General features: G+C 49.0%; 2 protein-coding genes across 2 annotated transcripts; one reads left to right on the forward strand and one right to left on the reverse strand.

Annotated features, from left to right (window-relative positions):
- Positions 1–7,156: 7,156 nt before the first annotated feature.
- LOC142575612 (uncharacterized) lies at positions 7,157–12,015 on the reverse strand. Its single transcript, XM_075685105.1, has 3 exons — positions 11,911–12,015; positions 9,363–9,754; positions 7,157–7,456 (listed from the first exon to the last, which is right to left on the reverse strand). The coding sequence occupies exons 2-3, from the start codon at positions 9,721–9,723 to the stop codon at positions 7,335–7,337; spliced, it is 483 nt and encodes a 160-aa protein (XP_075541220.1). The 5' UTR covers positions 9,724–9,754; positions 11,911–12,015; the 3' UTR covers positions 7,157–7,334.
- Positions 12,016–18,295: 6,280 nt separating this feature from the next.
- On the forward strand, positions 18,296–18,958 carry LOC142574518 (uncharacterized). Its single transcript, XM_075683579.1, has one exon. It carries the CDS (start codon positions 18,296–18,298, stop codon positions 18,956–18,958), a length of 663 nt encoding a protein of 220 aa, XP_075539694.1.
- Positions 18,959–22,207: the final 3,249 nt, after the last annotated feature.

A 22,207-nucleotide genomic window follows, 5' to 3' on the forward strand; every position in this document is an offset into this window, starting at 1 on the left:
CAAATCAACAGTTCTGTGCCCGCCGCGTCACCTTTTCGGCTATGGCATTGCTAGAGGTCACGGATCTGATTCCGATCGCTGCAGCCGCATTTGGGCGGGGGCTAAATAGAAAGCGCAGGTGCCCTTAGATTTTGGGACACGTTAAAGGACATCACGGTGTCGAAAATAATCCGGAGTCCGCCACTACGGCGTGCCTCATAATCCGAGTGTGGTTTTGGAACGTACAGCCCCATAATCCAATTCAAGTTTAATACTTCTGCCACAATGCGACGCGCCATGTGAGGAAATGACAACGCTCAAACCTCGCAGAGGTTACAAAATATGGCGCACAACAACGCCTCAAGCAAACACCTCTGCCTGTGTTTTCTGTGTACTACGCAAACAAACAGCAGTGGTGCACGCAAGGTAACGTTTAACATCAATTCACCACTCTCGTGTTAGCCTAAACGTTGAATAAATTAAGCTTTAGCCGTCAACATCACCTCTAATTATCGCCAATCAAAGCATCCAGCACGGAAAGCTTCGCGTACATCGATTCCCACAGTGCGTGGGATCTGCATAATTTTTTCGTGTAGCCCTTGCTCCTATTATTTTGGCAACCAGAAAGTTAGATACTTAGCAGTCGGATGCCAAATTTTTAACCAGTTCTCTCTACCTCAATTGCCATTTAACTTAGGTATCCTTATTTGTTAGCTCTTCACCGGCCGGGTGTTGAAGGTCCTTGTGCTTGACTGACTGATGTCTTGAAAATAGGATTCAGACTGCTGACCAAGCTGGAATTTATGGCCTTGGCCTGTGTTAATGATATGACAGTTATCCCCAGAACTTTGAAGTCTGTGAAGTGCCTGTCAGATTTTAGTTCGTTCTTGTTTTTTTGCCAGATATGAATAATGCTCCTCAGCTCAGTTCTGGTGGTACTGTCGCATTCAAGCGCTCATTTGTTTTGGGCAATTCAACAAATTTACTACATGTACATGTCATGTCACAGTTACATTTAAGGCATTCTATGTGATGAGAAGCATCGTCTTTTAAGTAACAAATTTATTTCTTTAATAAACTTGACAAACATAAAACATAAACTCGACTTGTTCTATGCCAAGAAGACCGGTATTCAGTGGAAGATGGAGAAATAATGACAGTTGAAGAAGGAAACACGTCTTCAGCAGCATTTGCTTTTCGACTACTGTTGATTACTCGTACTATGTTCTCTAAATCAGGGATTACGTATAAAAACACTGCGGCATAATAAGTATGAGATACGTTGCACGTTCTTTTTCTAGAAGTACTTTGAAATTGCCCAGATGCGTTGGTCGGCACAAATAAATATGAGAAATTATGCAGATCCAATGTACATTTTTCAATGTATGAGAAGCGAAACTGTACTGTGAAGTAACTGTTGAATTGCTACATATTTTCCAATTTCTTTCCAACGTCTTTGGCTTAAAGGAAACTGGCGGGCATGTGATTTCGAACATCTGAGCTGCGCACTGTGACAGCTTCTTATGTTGACTTGCATTCTTTATTTTTTTCTTATCTTAAGTACACCTGCCGCGCCCCCGCCGATACCCCTTGTGAGCACAGTACGGAAATCATGATCATCATCTACGCGCGGCAATCATATCAGGGAGCTCGTTGGCTTTGCCACTATGTAAGCATACAAGCGATTCCCGGGTACATCTAAATGCAAAGCAAATAATGTTCGCACGCATTTACTAATACTTCCACGAAATAAGCAAAAAGAAAGTGCGATTGTGGACTATTGTATAGAATGGTTTGAGCATCGGGCTGCTGTGCTAGGGGGATCGAAGTTGCAATCCTTGTGCGCTTCATTTTAAAGTGCAGCTCAAGCGCCCGTTTCAGCGGCGAGCGTCGGCGTCGTCGTAAGCGAGCGAACGAGCACAGCGAAAGACGAAAGCGCGAAACCGGAGCGGCAGATGAAAGACGCGAACAGCGAACGGCGGAGACCATAGAGTTTCTCATTATAACACCTAGAGGGAAATCTGGCGCCACCGTCTATGGGAGTTTCCTAAGGGGCGCTGTGCCGTCACGGGAATGACGGTATATGTGTCTGCGAGGCTTGTGTTGGCTGCTGTTGTAACAGGCTTCGTCTAAAACGTCGATATGGCTGCACAAATAACGCGTTCTAAAAGTAAAAATCTTCATAAAATGTTTCCATTCACGCAGATTACATCTTTACTCACCTACAATGCATGACCAAGCGAAGAAAAGAATAAGAGACGACAAACTGTTCCAAAGCGAGCACGAATCTTGTCGTCTGTCCTCTAACATTAGCGGCCTGCTGATATGTTTTACGTTTCATATAATTAATTGCACGTGCAATAACAAGCTCTCATAGTTAAAGAACATATTTGGTGTAATATTTATTGGTGTAATACATATTTGGTGTATCATTTGGTGTAATAATAAAGCTAATACAGCTCTGTTTTAGTAGAAAATTAATCACTGTGACAGACGTAACGGTGCTTGCCTGGCTCTCCGAGAACGATGCCAATCCGAAGTCACAATATACCGGCATTCCCATGCATACCCCAGCGCAGCAGCGCCAGATTTCCCTCTAGGTAATGCAGTGAGAAACTCTATGGCGGAGAACAACGAGAGCGGCCCTTTCAGTGATGCGCGCGCTAGAAAATGGTGTCATGCGGACCCGCTCGACCTCTCGATGCGCAGTCGTATCTGGTCTCAGCCGGACCGCTTCTTTCATACTGTCGTCTGCTCGCTTCAGCTTTCGCTTGTCGCTTGCGCTTGTTATTTGTTTGCTTGCTTTGGTCTCGTTCGCGTTTGTTTCGATTGGCATGATTTGCTATTGTTTTGTAATCTGATAGTAAGCGCGACGCGAATTGCGTGGTACTTTCTGGAATCCACGCGGCACCAACGATTACACTGGAACTTTCTACAATTGATATATGAAAGCCGCCGCGCTTGACCCGCAGATCAAGTCTTCGACGATTTCCTACTCTGCTACATGTCTCTCTCAAATTCTTTGCCCCAATATATCGCGAAATGAAAACACGCATAAATCTGCGTTCAAATGTCATATGGCAGAATATTGTCATAAACCGCCGTGGTCGCTCAGTGGCTATGATGTTGGGCTGCTGAGCACGAGGTCGCGGAATCGAATCCCGGCCACGGCGGTCGCATTTCGATGGGGGCGAAATGCGAAAACACCCGTGTACTTAGATTTAGGTGCACGTTAAAGAACATCAGGTGGTCAAAATTTCCAGAGTCCTCCACTACGGCGTGCCTCACAATCGGAAAGTGGTTTTGGCACGTGAAACCCCATAATTTAGTATTGTAATCGTCCGTGAATTTTCTTTTTATGACTGATGAGGAAATTAGTCAGAAACCGACAAGCGACCGACTGATTCTGACGAAAGCACAGGATGGTAGGCAAGGAAAGCTTAGCTTTAAAAATAATAATAGATCTCTTCTGGAAAAACACTTTGAAGTTATTCAATATCATCATCCCACGTCCAACAACAATGACTGGTATAAGTAAAGGCTAATGAGGAACACACCGATCAAGACCGAACGTACGTGTGGCCTTCGCCTTATCATTGGCCACCTTCTGGAGTATCTCTAAGAAGCGCGACTGCAGGTTGCACTGATAATTGAACCCTCTCCTCCATTTCAAACCCTGTTCCCCTCCTTGCCATAGAGTAAGGGCAGAGAAGGAAGATCGTACCCGCATATATTTAACAAAGAAAATGTTAACTACCACCATTACCTGAAAATAAATGTCGTATTTGGTCGAATTTTAGCCAGCCTAATACATAAACCTATACCAAGGATTTGTAAGGCACGAAAAGAAAAACGAATCAGAAGGGTTTGGGTGCGAGCTAGTTGTTACGGATCATTCATATTTAAAACAGCGCCAAAAAACACGGACAAGTTGAAGACACAGGACGAGCGCTCGTCCTGTGTCCTCCCTTGTCCGTGTTTTTTTGGTGCTGTTTTAAATATGAATAAAAACGAAGTTTGGGAGTGAGTGAGTAAAAACTTCATTAAATATATGTAAAATAAGGCACGATGGTTGGAGCCCCTATTCCAGGGCCCCTCTGGCACGAGCGGCTCGCTGGGCTTGGTCCAGAAGAGCCAACTGGCTCTCCCAACCCTCGTCCGCAAGCCATGCATCCCACTGCATATTCCTCATTAGTGGATGTTGGTGTAATATGGGGCTGTCTATGTGCGGAGGCCTCCTGGGCCACTCCCATGTGATGTGTTTTAGTGTGGGTGTGTCTGTGCACCATGGGCACTCGTCGCTGAATCTCGTGGGGTGTATTCTGTGTGGGTGGTGCAGGTTGGGGTATGTATTCGTCTGAATACGTCTGAGTCCCTTTCCTGTTGGCCGTTTAAATCGGAGTGAGAATGTCCAAAATGTCTGCGCTCCTGCCTTTGTTGTAGGAGGATGTCACGAGAATTCGGTGGAAGGTCGTCGCTGGGCCACGCCGTTGGTCGGACGTTTAATCCTCGAGCAATACGGTCTGCCCTCGCGTTTCCTGCCAGTCGCTCGTGTGCCGGACGCTATATGATAGTGCGGTGCCCCTCTAGTTGATTGCCTAAAATTTTGATTATTGATTTGGGAGCCGTTCCATGTATAACAAGGCGGCAAGCCGCTTGTGAGTCGGATAATATGACAGCCGAATTGGTTTGGCGCTTGGCGTCCTGAATGGCCAAAGGCGATGGCTGCAGCCTCTGCCACGCATGCCGAGGTGGTTTTGTAGGATGCCGTTCTTACGTTGTTCTTGCATGTAGAGACTATGGTGAAAATGTCTGAGCTGGCTCGACTGGCATCCGTATAATACACCCTCGGTTCCATTGCAAAACGTTTGTGAAGAGTCTTTGCCCTTGCTCTGCGTCGTCCGGGATGGTACTTGGAGTGCATGTTTGTGGGAATTGGGGCCACCACGATGTGCGATCGAACGCTGCGGTCTATCTGTGCCGTTTCCTCTCCGCAATACTGGGGTCTCAGTGGAAAGCCTAACCTCGCCAATACTTCCCTGCCCTGAGTTGAAGAACAAAGAACAAAGTTCTTTGCATATAACGTCGCGACTGCGTACTCGTCAAAAGTATTGTGCAGACCCAGTCCCTCGAATCTGTCTGTGCTGGCGCATTCGGGAAGACCAAGGGCGGCTTTGAAGACTTTTCTTATTATTGTGTTTGCCTGTATAATCTATTGGTTTGTCGAAGCCTGACACGGAAGGGCGTTTGTGATGCGATTACGATTAATTACGAATGCGTGAACCAGGCTGATGGTCTCTCTCTCGGTTAGGCCGTCTCTGCTTCTTGCCACTCTCCGTATCATTCTGGCCACGTTTCCTGTGACCGCCTTTAGTTTTTGAAGGGTGTGGGATGTTCTAGCGGTCTGCTGTATCCACATCCCCAATATTCTGAGTGTCTCCACTTCACGAATTGGCGCCCCGTCGAGAGTCAGAGTGAGTGGCACCCAATCCTTCTTTCTTGCGTATTTCGCACGCACCCGAATGAATTCCGATTTTTCAGCTGCGCATGCCATGTCCGCCGCCCTCGCGTATTCCACGACTGCGTCTATGGCCTTTTGAAGAGTTTCTTGCTTGTACCCATAGGACCCTTGGTGAGCCCAGAACGTGATATCATCGGCACATATCGCACAGCCGAGATTCGTGTGTTTATCTAGCGCCAAGGCTAGCTTTCTCATCCCCACATTAAATAGCAGTGGAAAGAGTATAGCTCCCTGAGGGGTGCCTCTGTCGGGACAGTTGAAGGTGTCGGACCTCGTGGAGACTAATCCGACTGTGGCCGTGCGGTCGCTGAGGAACGAGCGCACGTAGTTATAGATTCGTGTTCCGCAGTTCATCGCTTGGCGTCTTTTGAGATGCAGACATCGAAAGGATCACCGATGGCAGCAGGTTCGCCCCTGTGTGTCATCATGGCTTTGTTTCCTTTTTCTGTGTTCGTGTCTTGTGCGCTGCATTGTTCTTGAAACTTCAGCACTAACAAGCCTAACAATCACTTTAGCTTAGAAGCAAAAAAAAAATATGTTTACTAGAACTTAAGCCGACGAGAATATCAACAAAATTGAAGTGCAATACCTTCTCGCGTACGCCACGCGATTCGCGAATGCTTTGAGCAAGTGCACTCGACGCATCAAAGGCTCAATTGCGTGACAGAACATCACAGGCCCTACACGTCTCTCTCTCTCTCTCTCTCTCTCTCTCTCTCTGTCTCTCTCTCTCTCTCTCTCTCTATATATATATATATATATATATATATATATATTGACGGCATGAGATTACTTGTCTTAGACCAACTGGACTTGAGATCGTTCTCTTAGTCAAAGATACTTTGACCGTCTCCCTGGCACAAAAAGCGATTCGTGCAGTAGTATACTACTTGAAGTGCACCGGTTTAAGAGACCGCGTATAATGTCCCTGTGTATCATCCCACGTACACTCGGTGCTCACTCTCCTTTCCCTCTTTCTATTCGCCCTTTCCCTTACCCCATGTGTAGGGTAGCAAACCGGGCGCTCGTCCGGTTGACCTCCCTGCCTTTCCTCTATTTGTTCTCTCTATCTGTGCGTCTCTTGTTATTCCCAGATCAGTTCGATTTACATTGCTGCTTTCTAAATGCACTAATTTCGATAAGATCACGAGAACCAGAAGTTCTCAAGTGCGCTTGCTATCCCATTCGCTGTCAGAATTTTGTCGTGCATGGTGGATTAATTCATTCATTCAGTCAGACATTCATTCATTCATATACGGTATCGCAAACCAGTCTTGGCGGCCTTCTTCTTCAGTAAGCCTTTCAGAGCAGCGAAATATAGCAGCGGTCAGCTGAAGTTAAACTCAAGATGAAATTGACGCCTAGTTCTTTTGAAAGTTGACACTGCATATAGCTTATGCGTTGGCATGCACTGTAAAAAATCGTCGTCTGCTTCTTCTCCATTCCCTCGTCTGCCACGATATCAATGCTTGCAACTTATTGACTCCTTGAAGAACACTGCCGACACTAAGTCCACGCCCAAGATATGTCTCCGGCAGCTTGCAAAAAAAGACAACAACAAAAGAGCAGAAGGATTTTAAATGAGCGAATACGGTAACACATCAGTCCACCAAATGACAGCAGCCTTTCGTGCGTAACGTAAGGACGACATTCGGAAACACACGAGCACTTTAGCTTTATTTCTTTGCCGCAGGCATCTGGCGCAGAAGCCGTATGGGCTTTCTTCCGTGATTTCCGGTGCTGTGTCCACGTCTGTCGCTGGGGTGGTCTGCGAGTATAGAACAAGATCTCGGGACGTGGGAGCATAGGCGACGATGAAGTGCGGACCGAGTGTTTAAACGTCGGCGAGGGCATCGGCGGCATTGACATTCACGTCGGCGGCATCAGCGACATTGACAGCAGCCAATTCCGGATCGACGTTGGCGGCTACGTCGGCGGCGTCAACTGTAGCAAAAGCTGTGTCAAAAGAACAGAAAGAGAACGACACGTAATGTTAATCGATTTCGTAACGAATGGCAATCAAATGTGACATTGCTCTTTTCTATAGCAGCACCCTCCCACACCCTTTTCGGTCGTATAATATTAAAGTGAGCGGCCTTTCCTTGCCTATTTCGCCCGTTTGCGTGGTTGGCTGCAGGTGATCGGACTTTAGCTTTATGAAACATCGTTCCAGCGCACAAATTGAACAGAAACTAGAAGGACAACACAAACGCCGGTGCATGGCATGTGGTCACTGCTAAAAGGTTGAAAACGGTCGAGGAAGGGTTTGCACACATAAGATGAGGGGAGACAGGGCCCAACGTACTACAAAGTATATCGCTAAGTATGGACAGCTGGGCTAGTTGGTTGTGATTGGCATTATGGATTTGCGCTGGAACGTTGTTTCATAATGCCAATCACAACCAACTAGCCCAGCTGTCCATACTTAGCGGACTTCAGCTACCGGTGCAACGCCGTCGATGCAAACGGCGCGTGTTTTTGCGCGACGAAAGCGAACGCCAACCAGCCCTTCGAGGAGCACGTGCTGACGACGCACGGTGATAGCCTTGTGGCGTCTGAGTGTTCAGATGCTGCAGTGGTGCGCTCTGGGGCCGAAGGACAGCCCCGCCTTTTCTGTCGCCGCCCTCTCTCCCCCTCCCTCCCCCCACACCGTGGAGGCTGTGGAAGAGGAGGAGGATGGCAGCCACCTGCCGCGCCGACGTTCGCGCCGCTGGAGAGAAAGAACTCGCATATGGCGAATCGGCTAATGTTTTCTACGGAATTACGCAATAAACCAACAACGCTTCTCAATGAAAAAAGCTCTAGCTAATAACGAGCGCTACCAACCTAATAAAGCGAGCAGCTTTCTGGAGAGTGCCGGTGTTCCCTTACGTCAATCATAATCGATATTCCCCGCACGATGTTTCTTTTTTTTCTTTCTCTCAGCGTTGTGAACTTTCTATTGACTACTGTTTGGAACTAGGGGTTGACATTATAGCGCTGTCTATATTCCTAGAGTATCCGCATATGTACTCACTTGTGTTTCCTTTTTGTTGGTTTGCTTTTGTAGCTAATGAGGCCAACTGTTCGTAGCTAATGGGGCTAGCTGATTGCAGAGTTCGACAACACTGGTTTCCCGCTACTCCAGTTCAGTATTACACGGGCTTTGCTAAAGTATCTGTTGTTGTTTGTTGAGAACGTGGCAGCATTAATCTTAATGCTTCAAATACGTTGTGCTTATTTAATTCGCGTCCATATGAGCCCCTGTAATGTGCTCTTGCGAGGCCCCATAAAGGTGACATCCATCTGACTCAGTGCCTCCTGTCACATAAGTTCCCGCTGAGATTATGATGGTTAATTTTTTAGAAGTCACGCGATTATGATTACATTGAAATATAAAGCATCTAGACCCCATTTGCAGGTATAACAAGGTGGCTTTCCGACGCGTTTTTTCATCTTTAGAGTCATTTTTGAGAACGCCAATCCTTTGCTTTTGGCAGTTTGTAATTTAATATGCACAAACTGCTTCTTTATGTCGATGAGATGTCTCATCATTGCAGCTGTTATCAGATAGCGGCCAAACATAGTATCAGAGAGGTAGGTTGAGGCTAGCGAATTTCTTTTTGAAGTTTAACGGGGTGTTCCTAATGCGGTTGCTTCTGTACTAGTTTACTTCCACTGGCTGGCGGCTGTAGCACATTTTTTTCTGTTGGATTTGGGCACGGGTTTGAGCTTGAATAATGCAGAGGCTGGAAACCGGGACTCTGATATGAAGGTCTTGAGTGGTCCTACCTATCGCCTTGATGTGTACACTTCGGTAAGGTTATTAAGACGGTTTCGTTAAGGTGTCGCGACCGTAAGTGGCACGGTAGTTAGTGCGTACCGGGGTCGCATTTGGCCTGCTCCGGGCTTGTGCACCTGTTGTCGGCCACGCTGAAGTGCTGTCCAGGCGGGCAGGTGATCTTCGTGCTGAACGTGTCGGTACACACGGAGTACTTGGTGCAGTCGTTCGGGTCAGGCACCTGGGCGGCGCCACCGCCAGGGGCGACCGCCACTCCCTGGCAGTCCTCGCTGGGAGCGGGCGGTGCTGCGAATGACGAGAAGTCTACGCCTGCGGGTGCCTTGCCGGCCTTGCTGGCCTTGCTGGCCTTTCCTTGGACGACCGGTAGGATGCTGGACACCACGACCATGCTGACGACCACGACCACTCCCACACGGCTGAACACGCCCTTTGAGCTGACCATTTTTGCTTCTCCTCGGTTGCGCTTTGAATTCCTGCATCCCAGAGACAGAACGACAATTGTAGGTTGGTCTAGGGAAGGGAAGCGCATTCAGGGATGGATGGTAGAGAGCTAGGTGGTGCGATGAAGTTAGCAAAGTCTCGGGCACGGGACGGACTGAGCTGACGCAAGGCAGGGTAACTGGAGGTCGCTGGAAGGGGCCTTCGTCTTGCAGTAGAAATAGAATTGCTGACGATGACGAGGCGAGCATGTCGTGAGCGAGTCGAGTCACAAGCTTCGTTTGCGAGAAATCGGCGCGAGGGGGTTGAGTCGGAAGTCGAGCGGACCCAGCCCGAACCGACCGCGTTAACGTGCACTTTGTGAAGTGACTTGTGCGAGTCGACTCACTCATTGCAGGGCGGGTTGACCGAACTCACCTCGACGCTCACTCGGTCTGACTTCCTAGTGCTTGCATTAACCCGACTACCGATTTCCAGCCCGGCAAGCCGGCTCGACACGCCTTGTCATGCTCACGTAAACGTACCTGTAAACTGTGCTAAGCTGGGCCGAGCCGACAGCCCTTGCGAAAACTCGCTCGCGGCCGACATCTCCACGGAGCTCTGCGTCGAGGTGAGGAAACTATTGAGCAAGAAAGAAATGCTCCAGAGGGACCATCACGCTACAACCCTGAGGACTTGTCACGAAAAAATTGACAGAGGTTTAAAACTCTTTTAAACCTAGTTATCACGAGCGAAAGGTCTGTTTGGCTTCATGAACGACGGCTGGCGGCTGCAGTAGCTACGATCTTTTCACGCTCCTGCTCATGGTAAGCTTCTCTATAATTTGCTAATCTGGCTTCCCTTTGCTTCGCTATTTCAGCAGGCAACTTTACCTTTGCTACGCGAGACATGGCGTAGTAGAGCTTTCGTTCTAAATACAACTACGCCTCGTTGCTGTCCAGTGACAAACAAGCAGTAGGGTTTAGCCGCCTTGCAAGATTGGGACTAACCAATTATAGTGGACTCAGAGGATGGAATCCAACGGCCGGCATTACTAAAGCATACCGCGATCCAAAAAACTCCATGAAAAGACTGAAACTCGCGCGCGGGGTGGTTTTCGCATGATTCAGTGAGCCAGTACGCCAATTCGGAGTAGACTTTTACACGTCTGACGATTTACGAAGTTTGACTGCCGACATCACGTTTTCTTCTATAACGCTATTTCCTTCTTCCACGGAAGCTGGACAGCATGCATGAATATGGTCGCTTCGTGATTCGTCGCTTCGTGATAGAGTCAGAGAAGAAAAAAAATTCATTTCCAAAAGTTTTCGAAAGCGAGCACTCGCCCTGTGTTTCTGCACTGCCTTATTACAAAAAAAAAAAGAAACAAGTAAAAAATGACGAGAACGATAGCAATTTTGCGCTGTGGCTATCGCTGCAAAGCAAACGCTAATGGCAAGAAGTTGTGCCAGAAGGACTTAGTCAGGCCAAGTTAGTGCGGACTGTCCCTTCTACTGCTTCCTTCTTGGCTGACCTCATTGACTTGTAATAAAAGGCTTGATGTCGGAACCCTACAGCTCCTCGCCGGCTTACCAGAGCCCTACATATTTTGTCCTCTTGAAGGATTCGTGCGCATGTGCACGTGAGGTTGGCACTATAAATCCCGAGAATGAAATAATTAAAAAAGAAAGAAAGAGGGGGGGGGGTTAAACTTAATGAAAAAGTACCGTTTTATACTCTGAACTTCGGCGAGGGAAGGCAGTGGAAAGAAGGTTACATATAGAGATAAAAAAATATAAAATGCAACGTGAGGTAAGAATCTGCAACTTTGTGCCGTCGTGGGACCGCGACGTTTCGTCATCTGGCACATTGCAAAGAATGGAAACGACACTTTGCTGTTCAGTACAATGCGTAATCGAAAAGCTCGTGTGTAACATTGCAAACGGGCACGAAAGAGCTAGAAGCCGTTTTCCTCAAAGGCGAAGTATACCTGTGTGTGACGGCAGTGTAATAGTTGTCGCGAAAATGGCCTCTACACGTGCGACAAACCGCAAGCGAACTCGAACAATCAAACGCGTTGCTTGTGACAGCGCCGTAAAGGACTTTCCGTCTCCAATGCTAAATTCGTCCACGTCGATCGGCCGCTTGCTTCTACACACATTCTACACACATATGCTTGCACAGTTGAAAGGAAGCCACCGGCAAATCTTACCTCACAAGCTTTAGCCTGGACACGCCGGCGGATGAGAGATCTCCAGAACTCGAAAGGGTGGTACCAGTGACTTATAAAGCAGAGGTTTCGCAGTGTGACGAAAGACGAAACAAAAAAGATTGTCCCTATCGTCGTTATGTTAATTGCACTCAGATAGAAGGTCTGCTAAGCCAAGGTGCGCGCTGAAACGCGCCGGCAAACTTTACGACCGGACCAGCGAGTTGCAAGTCGCACTCCCTTAGAGCCCAGACTTGATCTTACAATGAGAACAAAAAAAGAAAAGAGTGCGAAAATCCTCGCTGTATTTCTAGTAATGTTATCTAATCGGCCGCGGCGCTCTGTTCAGCATGCTTAAGTGGCATTTCGCAACTTTACCATCCTGCCAGCGTTGTATGTTTCCTGCCGCCCGTTTCTGTCATATTTTGACAGCAACTCCTCGTTATCTGCTCCGCCGTCTTGCAGCCGACGTCACTGAGCCCAATGGGCAACCGTTACGTGTTGCGAGTTAAGTGATGTGTTCACGCCACTATGCGAGCCTGCGTGAACACGTCTGCGTTATCTATATGCGGACGAGCGTTGAGACGGCGATTGATCGGGATTAACGTCACAAAGCAGCACAGTGATCAACTGTGGTTATCTATATACGGACGAGCGTTGAGACGGCGATTGGTCGGGATTAACGTCACAAAGCAGCACAGTGATCAACTGTGGTTATCTATATACGGACGAGCGTTGAGACGGCGATTGGTCGGGATTAACGTAACAAAGCAGCACAGTGATCAACTGTGGTCAAGCAATGTACGTCGATAGATTGCTTAATGATATGTCCTCATTAGTATTTACTGTTGAGGACACCGCATCAATACCCTAAACGAAACCACTTTAACTGACAGTTCTAGGCCAGAAATAATTATTATTGAGTGTGGTATTCTTTCTCATCGTAACAAACTGAAGATATCATGAGCTTCTGACGCTTGTGCGTTGGATAACACCACAATAAGAAATTTGTCACCGAGCACTTTACCTGCTCTGTCAGTGTTCTTTCAACGATCGCTCCCGACTGGTACGTACCATCCCCATATCACTAGAGAGCTCCTACAGTCATCGCCATATTGAAATCCGGTGACCCGCTTAAAGGGACACTGAAGGCTAATATTAAGTCAAGCTAAAGTTATAGATTAGTGCTCGAGAATCTCTAAGGCGTCAATATGATCGCGAACAGAGCCTTAATAATTGAGAAATTGAGGTAAACGCAGGACATGATTAGAGACACCCCCGGGAAATTCAATTACTTGCCCGATGACGAAAACACTCCTCAGTTGAGTTCATTGCACTAGTACTGAACCACTCGTTGGAAGAAACATCCTGTTATTGTATTACAAGACGAAATAAATGCTACTTGTCCAGTTCTGTTTCACTGTTTAGAAAAAAAAGAACTCATTGAAGTTACCCTCGACAACGACACGGGCAGCTGAAAAGGTTTTGTTTTCGCTCGACTCCGTGCCTCCCACGCTTTCGCATTTCATTAGTTTCGTCATCGCGTAGTGCTGCGCTGGTTTCTTTGGCTCGCGAAACTCGCACAAACTGCATGTAGCAGAGAATTCAGCTTCCATGTGATGTCGCGGGATGCCCGCGCGGTCGACTTCACTTGAACAAAAAGCAGCTGCAGCGGCGAATCCACCGCTCCGTCTTTAAAGACCCTCAATTGTCCAAAAAAGTAGCGCCATTCTTAGACCTTTCCGCCACCTCGCTATCCCCATCGTTTCCCCCTCCACGCCTCCTGTCGCCCCAGCCTCCTCCACTCTCCCATTGGGCAATCTGTGTCAGGTCTGTCATGTGGAAGCAGACATCGCGCGTTTGTATATATATATATATATATATATATATATATATATATATATATATATATATATATATATATATATATATATATATATATATACCAGTGCGACAAAAGTGCGCGCAGACGAATGGATACCTGCCGTGGTATGGTGTTGGGCTGCTGAGCACGAGGTCACTAGATCAAATCCCGGCCATAGCGGCCGCATTCCGATGGGGCGAAAGCACCCGTGTACTTAGGTTTAGCTGCACGTTAAAGAACCTCAGGTGGTCTAAATTTCCGGAGCCCTCCACTACGGCGTGCCTCATAATCAGAAAGTGGTTTTGGCACATAAAACCCCATAATTTAATTTTTTTAGACGGATTGATCGTGGGAGGCCGCCGGATCAAATCGAGGCCGCGGCGGCCGCATTTTGATGGGGGCAATATGCTAAGACGCCAGTGGCCCGTCCACTGGGAGCACGCCAAATAACCCCAGCTGGTCAAAATCAATTGGGAGTCCCGCATCACGGCATGCCCATAATCGGATCATGGTTATGGCTTGTAAAACCCAAAAAAGAATTTTATTTTTCTCTGTCTTGCGTGCCTTGAGTGTTCCAGTTAAAGCAACACTGCTTCCCTGCGAAAACTTACAACGCAAAAGAATACAGACGCACGCAGTATACAGATATAAAATGAGCACTTCAACAAAAGTGTTACTGGTGCTATTGAGGGGGGGGGGGTAATTATTTTCGGAACATCTGTCAAGTTGTCCCAAAAAGTTCGTTCTTGCTATCAAATTTCAACTACTTGCACTGTAATAAATAAATAACGATTTCATGTGCTGGTACGTTGTTCAAATTATCGATAGTGTCTGCGTGTGAAAACGTTGCTCATGGCCGCCACAATTGACTCCTGCATGAGCTACACACATCTGTAAAAGGTGCGCAGAAGAAGCAGCCCTGTTGCTAGGCGTTGCTAGCTGGCCCCAGACAGTTGGAATATCTCACGCGCCGGCCGAATAAAAGTATCCTGTAGGTACGTAAATGAACCTACGAAATCGCGTACACATGCTTTCACAGAGTAAAAACCTGAGGTAATTACGCGCGTGTTTGAACACACCATGCGCATGCGTCGTGTTTCAGCAACACGAACTCTAAACGTGCGGGCGCTTTACGTCTTAAATAATGGTCCTTTCCTCTATTTTTCTTTTGCGCATTTCCAACACAACATTATTAAGGCCAGTTACCTACCGACGAAGAAAAATCTCGCCTCAAGAACAGCTCTGCAGGGCTCGAACGAGCTTTTCCGCGGATTTCCTCCGGTAGCGCTTTAGCCGTCGTCTGCTACGACAGGACCAGCATAGGCGGCGCCACTGTCGAGGCCGCGCTAAAGCCCCTTAAACTTCGTAAAGTACTGCCACGCTTTGAAGAATGCCGCCTTCTCCTCGCGCGCTCTGGCCGAGGCCGACGCCGCGTCGCTATTGGCCTAATAGCATCACGTGGGCCCTCGCGCCGTGCTTCAGCGCCATTTTTGCTCGAGAAGCGTCTACGGAGGGGCGAGGAGCGCATGTTGGCGCCGTTGCTACGCTCGAGCAGTGTAGGCGGCGCCATGGTCGAGAAGGGAGCGTGAAAGGGAGGAGAAACGAGGAGGAGTGAAGGCGGAGGAGGAGAGTGTCACTACTTTACGAAGTTTAAGGGGTTTTAGGCCGCGCCGACCACGGGAGACGAGACATTCAATGACATTCATTTGAGCGATCGCCAGCCGTCTGTGCGCAGGCGCGAGTAGAAGCAGGCGCGAGAGAGAAAATCTGGAGGCTTTTGCTCCTTGAATATATGACTCTTTCTAGGCACTATACGGAGGTGGTTTCTTAGCGCGTGTTGTATGCGCTTGTCTCCTAGACATGCAGGCATGGCGGAGTGCGGTCGAGTTTTCTTACGCTTTTAGTTTGTTTACGTCTTTAATCTCATTTGGTGCGATTCTCTCGAGTAACGAAGAGAGGACCTGCCTGTTGAGGAGCCGCAAATTCGTCGCCGGGTCCACGGACATAAAGAGCACAGTGTGTGGCCCTCCTCACGGTAGAAGCACTTGGCGACGAAGATGCCTGTAGTAGTCTTATTTTTGCTGATGTACTCATCACGACCGGGAGGTCATCGTCCGACGAGTTGTAGCTATCCGAACATAACTCAGTGGCCTCGCTGTCTGTATCGCTTGAAGCACTTCCACGTTTCTTGAACGCTATCCGAGCTGACGGCTGCGCATCAGGAAAGTTCTCAGAGATCTCCTCATCTATTGCCGCAAGGAGGGAGCGGCAGCTCCCAGAAATTCAGGGAAACAAAGCCAAAAAGCGCAGGCAAAAGTAGAAGCGTTCTATAGAATAATCACTTCGTCATCATCTACTGCACTGTCTGGGATTTCCGGAGTGATCTCAATGTTCGTACTCTGCCACCTCACGTACACGATTTCTATGCACAACTGGCTCAGAGCGGAGCGAGACAAGCTCAACGTTCTTATCCGCAAAATAGTCAAGAGGGTTCTCGGGCTACCCATCCGGACCCATACCGAGGATCTCTTGAAGCTGGGGGTACATAACACCGCCGAGGAGATTGCCGAAGCCCAAGAACGCACGCAACTCAGTCGCCTGGCCACCACAGCGGCAGGTAAACGCATCCTCGATGAGCTGGGTTACCACCCTGCGGAATTCTCGATGGTCAGTACCCCGATCCCTAGGTGCATTCGAGACAAGTTCGTAGGGTCCCCTGTGCCCCGAAACGTCCATCCCGTCCACAACGAGGGCAGACGCAAGGCCAGAGCAGCAGCCATCCTCAAACAGATCAAGCGACACGACATTAGCGCAAGCTTCGTCGACGCTGCGGAGTACAGTGATGGGGACACCTTTGCCGTCGTTGTGGTCGACTCGAGCGGAAACATTTCCAATAGCGCCTCGATTCGCACTTCAGACCCCGGAGTCGCCGAGCAAGTCGCCATCGCCCTCGCCCTGCTAGACAGTCGTGGGTCCGAAATCTATAGCGATTCCAAAACGGCAGTTAGGGCTTTTCAAAAGGGTTGCATCTCCAAGGAAGCTCTTCGTCTTCTTAGCGGCTCGAGTCCACATGCTCTCACAAACCATTCAATTCACTGGTTTCCCGCTCACGTAGGATCGGTCGAGGGTGCTCCCCCGAACCTCAATGAGTCTGCCCACGAGGCTGCGCGTGACCTCACCGACCGCGCTTCCTCTATAAGGAGCACTGACTCCCCTCCTCTCTACGGTCACAGGGACGCTCCCGCTACTCACAACGAGATTATTAAATATTTCTACATGTCAAGAAGGGTCTTTCCACCCCCTCACCCCAAGTTGAATAGGGCGCAAGCCGTTTCGCTTCGGCTCCTACAGACCAGCACATTTCCGTGTCTGTCCGCTCTCCACGAGGCTTACCCCGACGTGTATCGCGATGACGCCTACCCGTCCTGCGGCCAGACCTCCACTCTACCTCACATGCTCTGGGAGTGCGGGTCGACATACCCCAAGTTCATCAAGGAGGAGTGGGACTCGCTTTTGCGTAGCCCCGCTCTAGAAAAGCAAATCCTTGCCGTCCGGCGTGCCCGCGACCGGGCCGGTGGGCTAGACCTGCCGGTCCCGACGTGGGACTAGCCGGGTGCGCGACGAGTTCGCGTCTTCGCCGGACCTACAATAAAGTTTATTCACTCACTCACTCATCTCAATGTTACAGAGTAAAGGCATTGGAAGTAATTTGTCTACTTCCGTCTACTGACAAGCGTTCGAAAAAAGAAACCAGCCCAGAAACTTACTTACCTCAAACTTACCCCAACTCTGTGTCTCCTGAAATCGCTCGCAAATACGAAACCCGAGTGACTCCATAGGGTGGTACCAGCTATTTTATAAAGCCGTTTTTGGGCAGTACAAAAGAAAGACAGAATAACAAATCAAAAGAGGATATGTTTTATCGTCACTCTAGTAATAGCCCTGAGAGTTGTGCAAACCGAAGTTTAGCTGAAGCTCGCCGCGACGTTTGCTACCAGACCTGTGAATCACTTTCAGTTTCACAATCAGTTTAAGTACAATGAATGGGTAAGAGACAATATACAGACGTGGGTCCTAAAGTCAAAGACTGCGACGGGACCCTAGGTCTCAATAATCAGATCAGGTCTCATGGAGACTTGATCTTGGCCGAAGAGGACAAAGATAACCCTGGCCATATTTCTTGTAGTCTTCTCAAGTCGCTCCCTAGCCTGCCCGGGAGTCGGGCCCACGTGGCCTTTCGCCCGTCACGAGTGAACCTGAGATAAGGATTGGTGTCCCTTGACACGCTGTTGCCCACTCGGGTGGGTTGGAGCAGGTCATTCCATAACGCAAGACCGTGCTGCTGTGCGGCGTCGTGAACCCGTCCTCTTACAGCTAAAGGAAGATATTCTTGACCATTTGAGCAAACACAACAAGTCTTCCATTCCAGCGCTAGACGGAAAAGGCGCCTTTGCTAACGTGAGCCATGAAGCCATTCTCCGTAGCCTAGAAGATATCGGCTGCGGTGCCAAAACATACGCCTGCATGCGCGCTTTCCTCACCAGCCGTACGGCCACGGTGGGGATTGCCAACCTCCGGAGCAAGACATTTCACCTACCTAACAAAGGTACGCCACAAGGTTCGGTAGTCTCGCCACTCCTCTTTAACGTGGCCCTCCTCAAGCTTCCCCGCCTCCTAGACACCGTTCCAGGGATACTCCATGCTCTATATGCAGATGATATCACACTGTGGACGAGAGGCACGAGCACGGGCGAACAGGAGGTCCGTCTTCAGGAGGCGGTCAACGTCATCGAACGGTACCTCAACACCTGCGGCCTCCACTGTGCCCCAGATAAATCCGAGATGTTAGAACTCGGGGCACGCACCCGGGGCCGGCCCCCAAGCCACGACGCACCGGACCCACAAGTGCTTCTTCAGGGAGGCCCGATACCGAAGGTCGAGTCCCTTCGAGTCCTCGGAGTCCATATACACAAGGACGGGTCCGGCTCCGCCACACTCCCCAGGCTACACAACACCGTGGCACAGCCTACTCATCTGATACGACGGGTGGCCAATCGCCACAATCGCCTCAAAGAGCACGACACTTTGCAAATGGTAAAAGCCCTCCTTTACAGTCGCATTACATACGGAACTCCTTACCTCAACCTGAAGACAGCTGGGAAACAAAAGCTAAACCTTCTAATATGAAGGGCCACGAAGCTCGCCCTAGGACTACCGACAACCACCTCCGCTGACCGATTGTTTCGCATGGTAGTTCACAACTCCTGGGAAGAACTCGCGGAAGCGCACTTCATCAACCAGATCGAGAGACTCAAGCTCACAACCACAGGCCGAGCAGTCCTCCGACGCACTGGATACGTAACCAACCTAGAACACGATGGCGAACGTAAGGAAAAGACCACATCGAAGCTGCGAGAATGTCTACAAGTTCTTCAGATCCCTCGGAACATGCACCCAGAACACCATCGGGGCAGACCGCTCGCCAGGGTAAACGCCATCAGACACAAGCAGCGTAACGACCCGCAGGCGCCCTACGTGGACGCAGCCAAGTATCCAGGCCGAAACACATTCACCATCAGCGTCACAGACTACAGGGAGACGACACTGGCGTTTGCGACAATTCTCACCAAACGCACGGACACAGCTGAGGAGGCCGCTATAGCACTCGCCACCCATACAAGCGAGGATGCCATAGTGGTTTTCACCGACTCTCAAACAGTGGCACGCAACTACATGAAGGGCAAAATCACCATCAAAGTGATCAACATACTTAAACGTGGCGATACTCCTCGCCCCTACACCTGCATCATGTGGGTTCCGGGACACGAGGGACTCGAGGGGGATGAAGCGGCACACACCGCGGCCCACGCAAGCGTCAACCGGGCTTCCCCGCACGACATTCTAGACAGGTCCCACCCACCCAAATCAGCGGAGGAAACGGAAAAAATACCGTTAACTTACCAAGCACTACTACAACACTATCGGCTTGGACGCAGGGTATACCCTCCACCACATCCAAAACTAACAAGAAACGAAGGCACCGACTGCAGGCGACTCCAGAGCAATACCTTTACCCACGGAAGCTTACTACATCATTTCCACCCTACGCTATACAGCTACACCTGTCCACGCTGCAACGTGCCAGACACCCTGGCGCACCTCCTCCTCCAATGCAAGAACACCCTAGCAAGCATCACAGCGACACAACTAGTAGCCCCAGCAGACGCAGACCCAAACTTCCTCTCTGCAACGTGGAGGCTGCGATCTCCGAGGCGGTCCTGGTCGACGAGTGCGAACTCATCGCCCTGGCCCGGAGGGCGATCCAAGCCAGAGGGTTCCTGGAATAAGGGACCCTCCCACCTCGACTGACAAGTGAATACTTCAAATAAAGGTTTCCTTCTTTCTCTCTCTCTCTTCTCTGATCAAGTTTTTGTCGTTAAGAGAAAGGTGACATTTTGCAACTTATTCATCATGGCCGGGTCGAGGAAGTTACCACGCCTTTGTGAGACCAATCAGCTGTAATTTTTGGAACCAGTACGTCGCGTAGCTGGACACTGTGGACAAAGTGTTACGCGTTGCGTGTTAGCTAAAGCTACTGCGTCACTGCGCGTGGCAGCTGTAGAGGCTACAGTACATTTTAGAGTAGCAGACAACGAAAAGAAAAGGCAAGAGAGGTCCTTGTTTGGTGCCTAAAGCAGTGTGCAAATTCTCGAAAACCATTTAAAGCACGAAAGTGCGTCATTAAACAGGGAAGACGATGTTTGATAATTGAGCAAGTTGTTTCAATGCGGTTGTTTGTTTTTCTATAAATATTTAATCGTCAACTGACTCCCGAAGTTTTAATAACGACTTATTACAAACTCCCATTAGAATTCCTTTGGCCTCGGACGGAACTTTATTATTAGCATTAGTTTGCACCAGTTACGGTATAAAAGCAGTGTTATTTACAGCTGTTTCATTACGGAACTCCTGGCCGCCTAACACAAAGTCACTGCCTCAGCTGTATTCATTAAAAGAAGAAGCAATAACGCAGTCCTTTTACCTAATATAATTTCCGTCCATCCCTTTCTGGCTTGCATTATATTTCTTTTTGGTTATTTGATATTTTTTACGTTCATGCTGTTATGTTTCTGTGGGTTTGTTTATTTTGCGAGCTATTGTTACTGCAAGCGCTGCTTCGGTTTTCTTGCTGCCTACCTGGCATGTCTTTTAACGCGACAGCGTTAAGCAGCTCGTGTCGCAGAAAAGCCGGTGTCGTCGGCGTCGGCTGCGTTGGCCGTGAGCGATAAATCCCAGCAGGCACTTCATGAATAAAGAACAACTTGCAAGATGGGCTGGGTGGGAATCGAACCAGGGTCTCCGGAGTGTGAGACGGAGACGTTACCACTGAGCCACGAGTTTTTTTTTTCTTTATTGTGTGTGTGAGCCACGAGTTCGATGCGTCAAAGCGGTACAAAAGCGCCTCTAGTGAACGCGGTGTTGCCTTAGAAACGAGCTGTTTCTAAGGCTCAGGCGTGCGTCGCTTGCACAGGCGCACATTTCGTTGTCGCGCCGAACGCTGCGTTGCTCGACGCTCACCGCGTCCGATGCGGGGCGCGTAGTCGCTGCGCCGTAGCCCATTGTCTTACACCCCTTGGCGGGTCGACGGGAACGCTGTCGCGTTTCACTCTTGAAGGCGAAGCTTAAGCGTCCTCCAATTTTTTAACTTTGCGGTTCTCATCTTGGGTCCCCAGTATACGGTCTTCGGAATATGTGACCCTACACTCGCGGACAACTTTCTGTGGCCATCAACGGAAAGGTATGGGCACGTGAATACTGCACGCGTGTCATCGCGCCAAGTAGCCCGGCAGCGTTTGACAGTGCTTTTGGTTGCTTGGAACAAACGCTGAATCGACGCAGCTTCCGCGTGCGACGCCTTCTCGTTTACCCAGACGCGGAAGGGAATAGCTGCAGAATAAGTGAACCCGTTACACTCAGTGGCGTGTTCTGTTTTATTTAAGTGTTGCTAATAAGGCGTTTATGTTTTGTCTTCCCCAGCCTAAAGTAACGTGGATTAAAACGCGGGGCTGTTTTCAGAAGCGCTCTCACTTGTGCGCGCTGTCTCCGTATAGCTTTCCCTTCACAACCACAGGAAGTTGTCCCGCGAGTATAGTGTGTAAAGAGACTTTTTCTAAGCAATTTTGATAGAGCAGTTATGCTAATAATTTTTTAAATTCTGAAATTGATCTATAGTTGCTTCTAGTTTTACTTTACGGGAGGTAAATATTGATGCAGGAACACTTTTGAGGTGGTGAGCAACCCAAGTCAGCCTGTCGGTGCTTTTGATCGTTTGTGACGGAGCGAACGATAGACGTTGAAGGAATAAATAGAAACGATCGCAAGTCTAGTAAAAGGTGAGGTGTCAGATAATGTGTGTGTGCATGCGCGTATATGTAT

This window comes from Dermacentor variabilis, chromosome 3 (genome assembly GCF_050947875.1).
Source record: "Dermacentor variabilis isolate Ectoservices chromosome 3, ASM5094787v1, whole genome shotgun sequence".
Classification (NCBI taxonomy): Eukaryota; Metazoa; Arthropoda; class Arachnida; order Ixodida; family Ixodidae; genus Dermacentor; species Dermacentor variabilis.

Excerpts from the sequence above, each read along its gene's own strand:
- LOC142575612 (XM_075685105.1), bottom strand. The coding sequence starts at position 9,723 with ATGGTCAGCTCAAAGGGCGTGTTCAGCCGTGTGGGAGTGGTCGTGGTC. Across the intron at positions 7,457-9,362 it reads GCAGGCCAAATGCGACCCCG|CTTTTGCTACAGTTGACGCC; the intron begins GTACGCACTAAC and ends CTTTTGACACAG.
- LOC142574518 (XM_075683579.1), top strand. The coding sequence starts at position 18,296 with ATGCGCGCTTTCCTCACCAGCCGTACGGCCACGGTGGGGATTGCCAAC.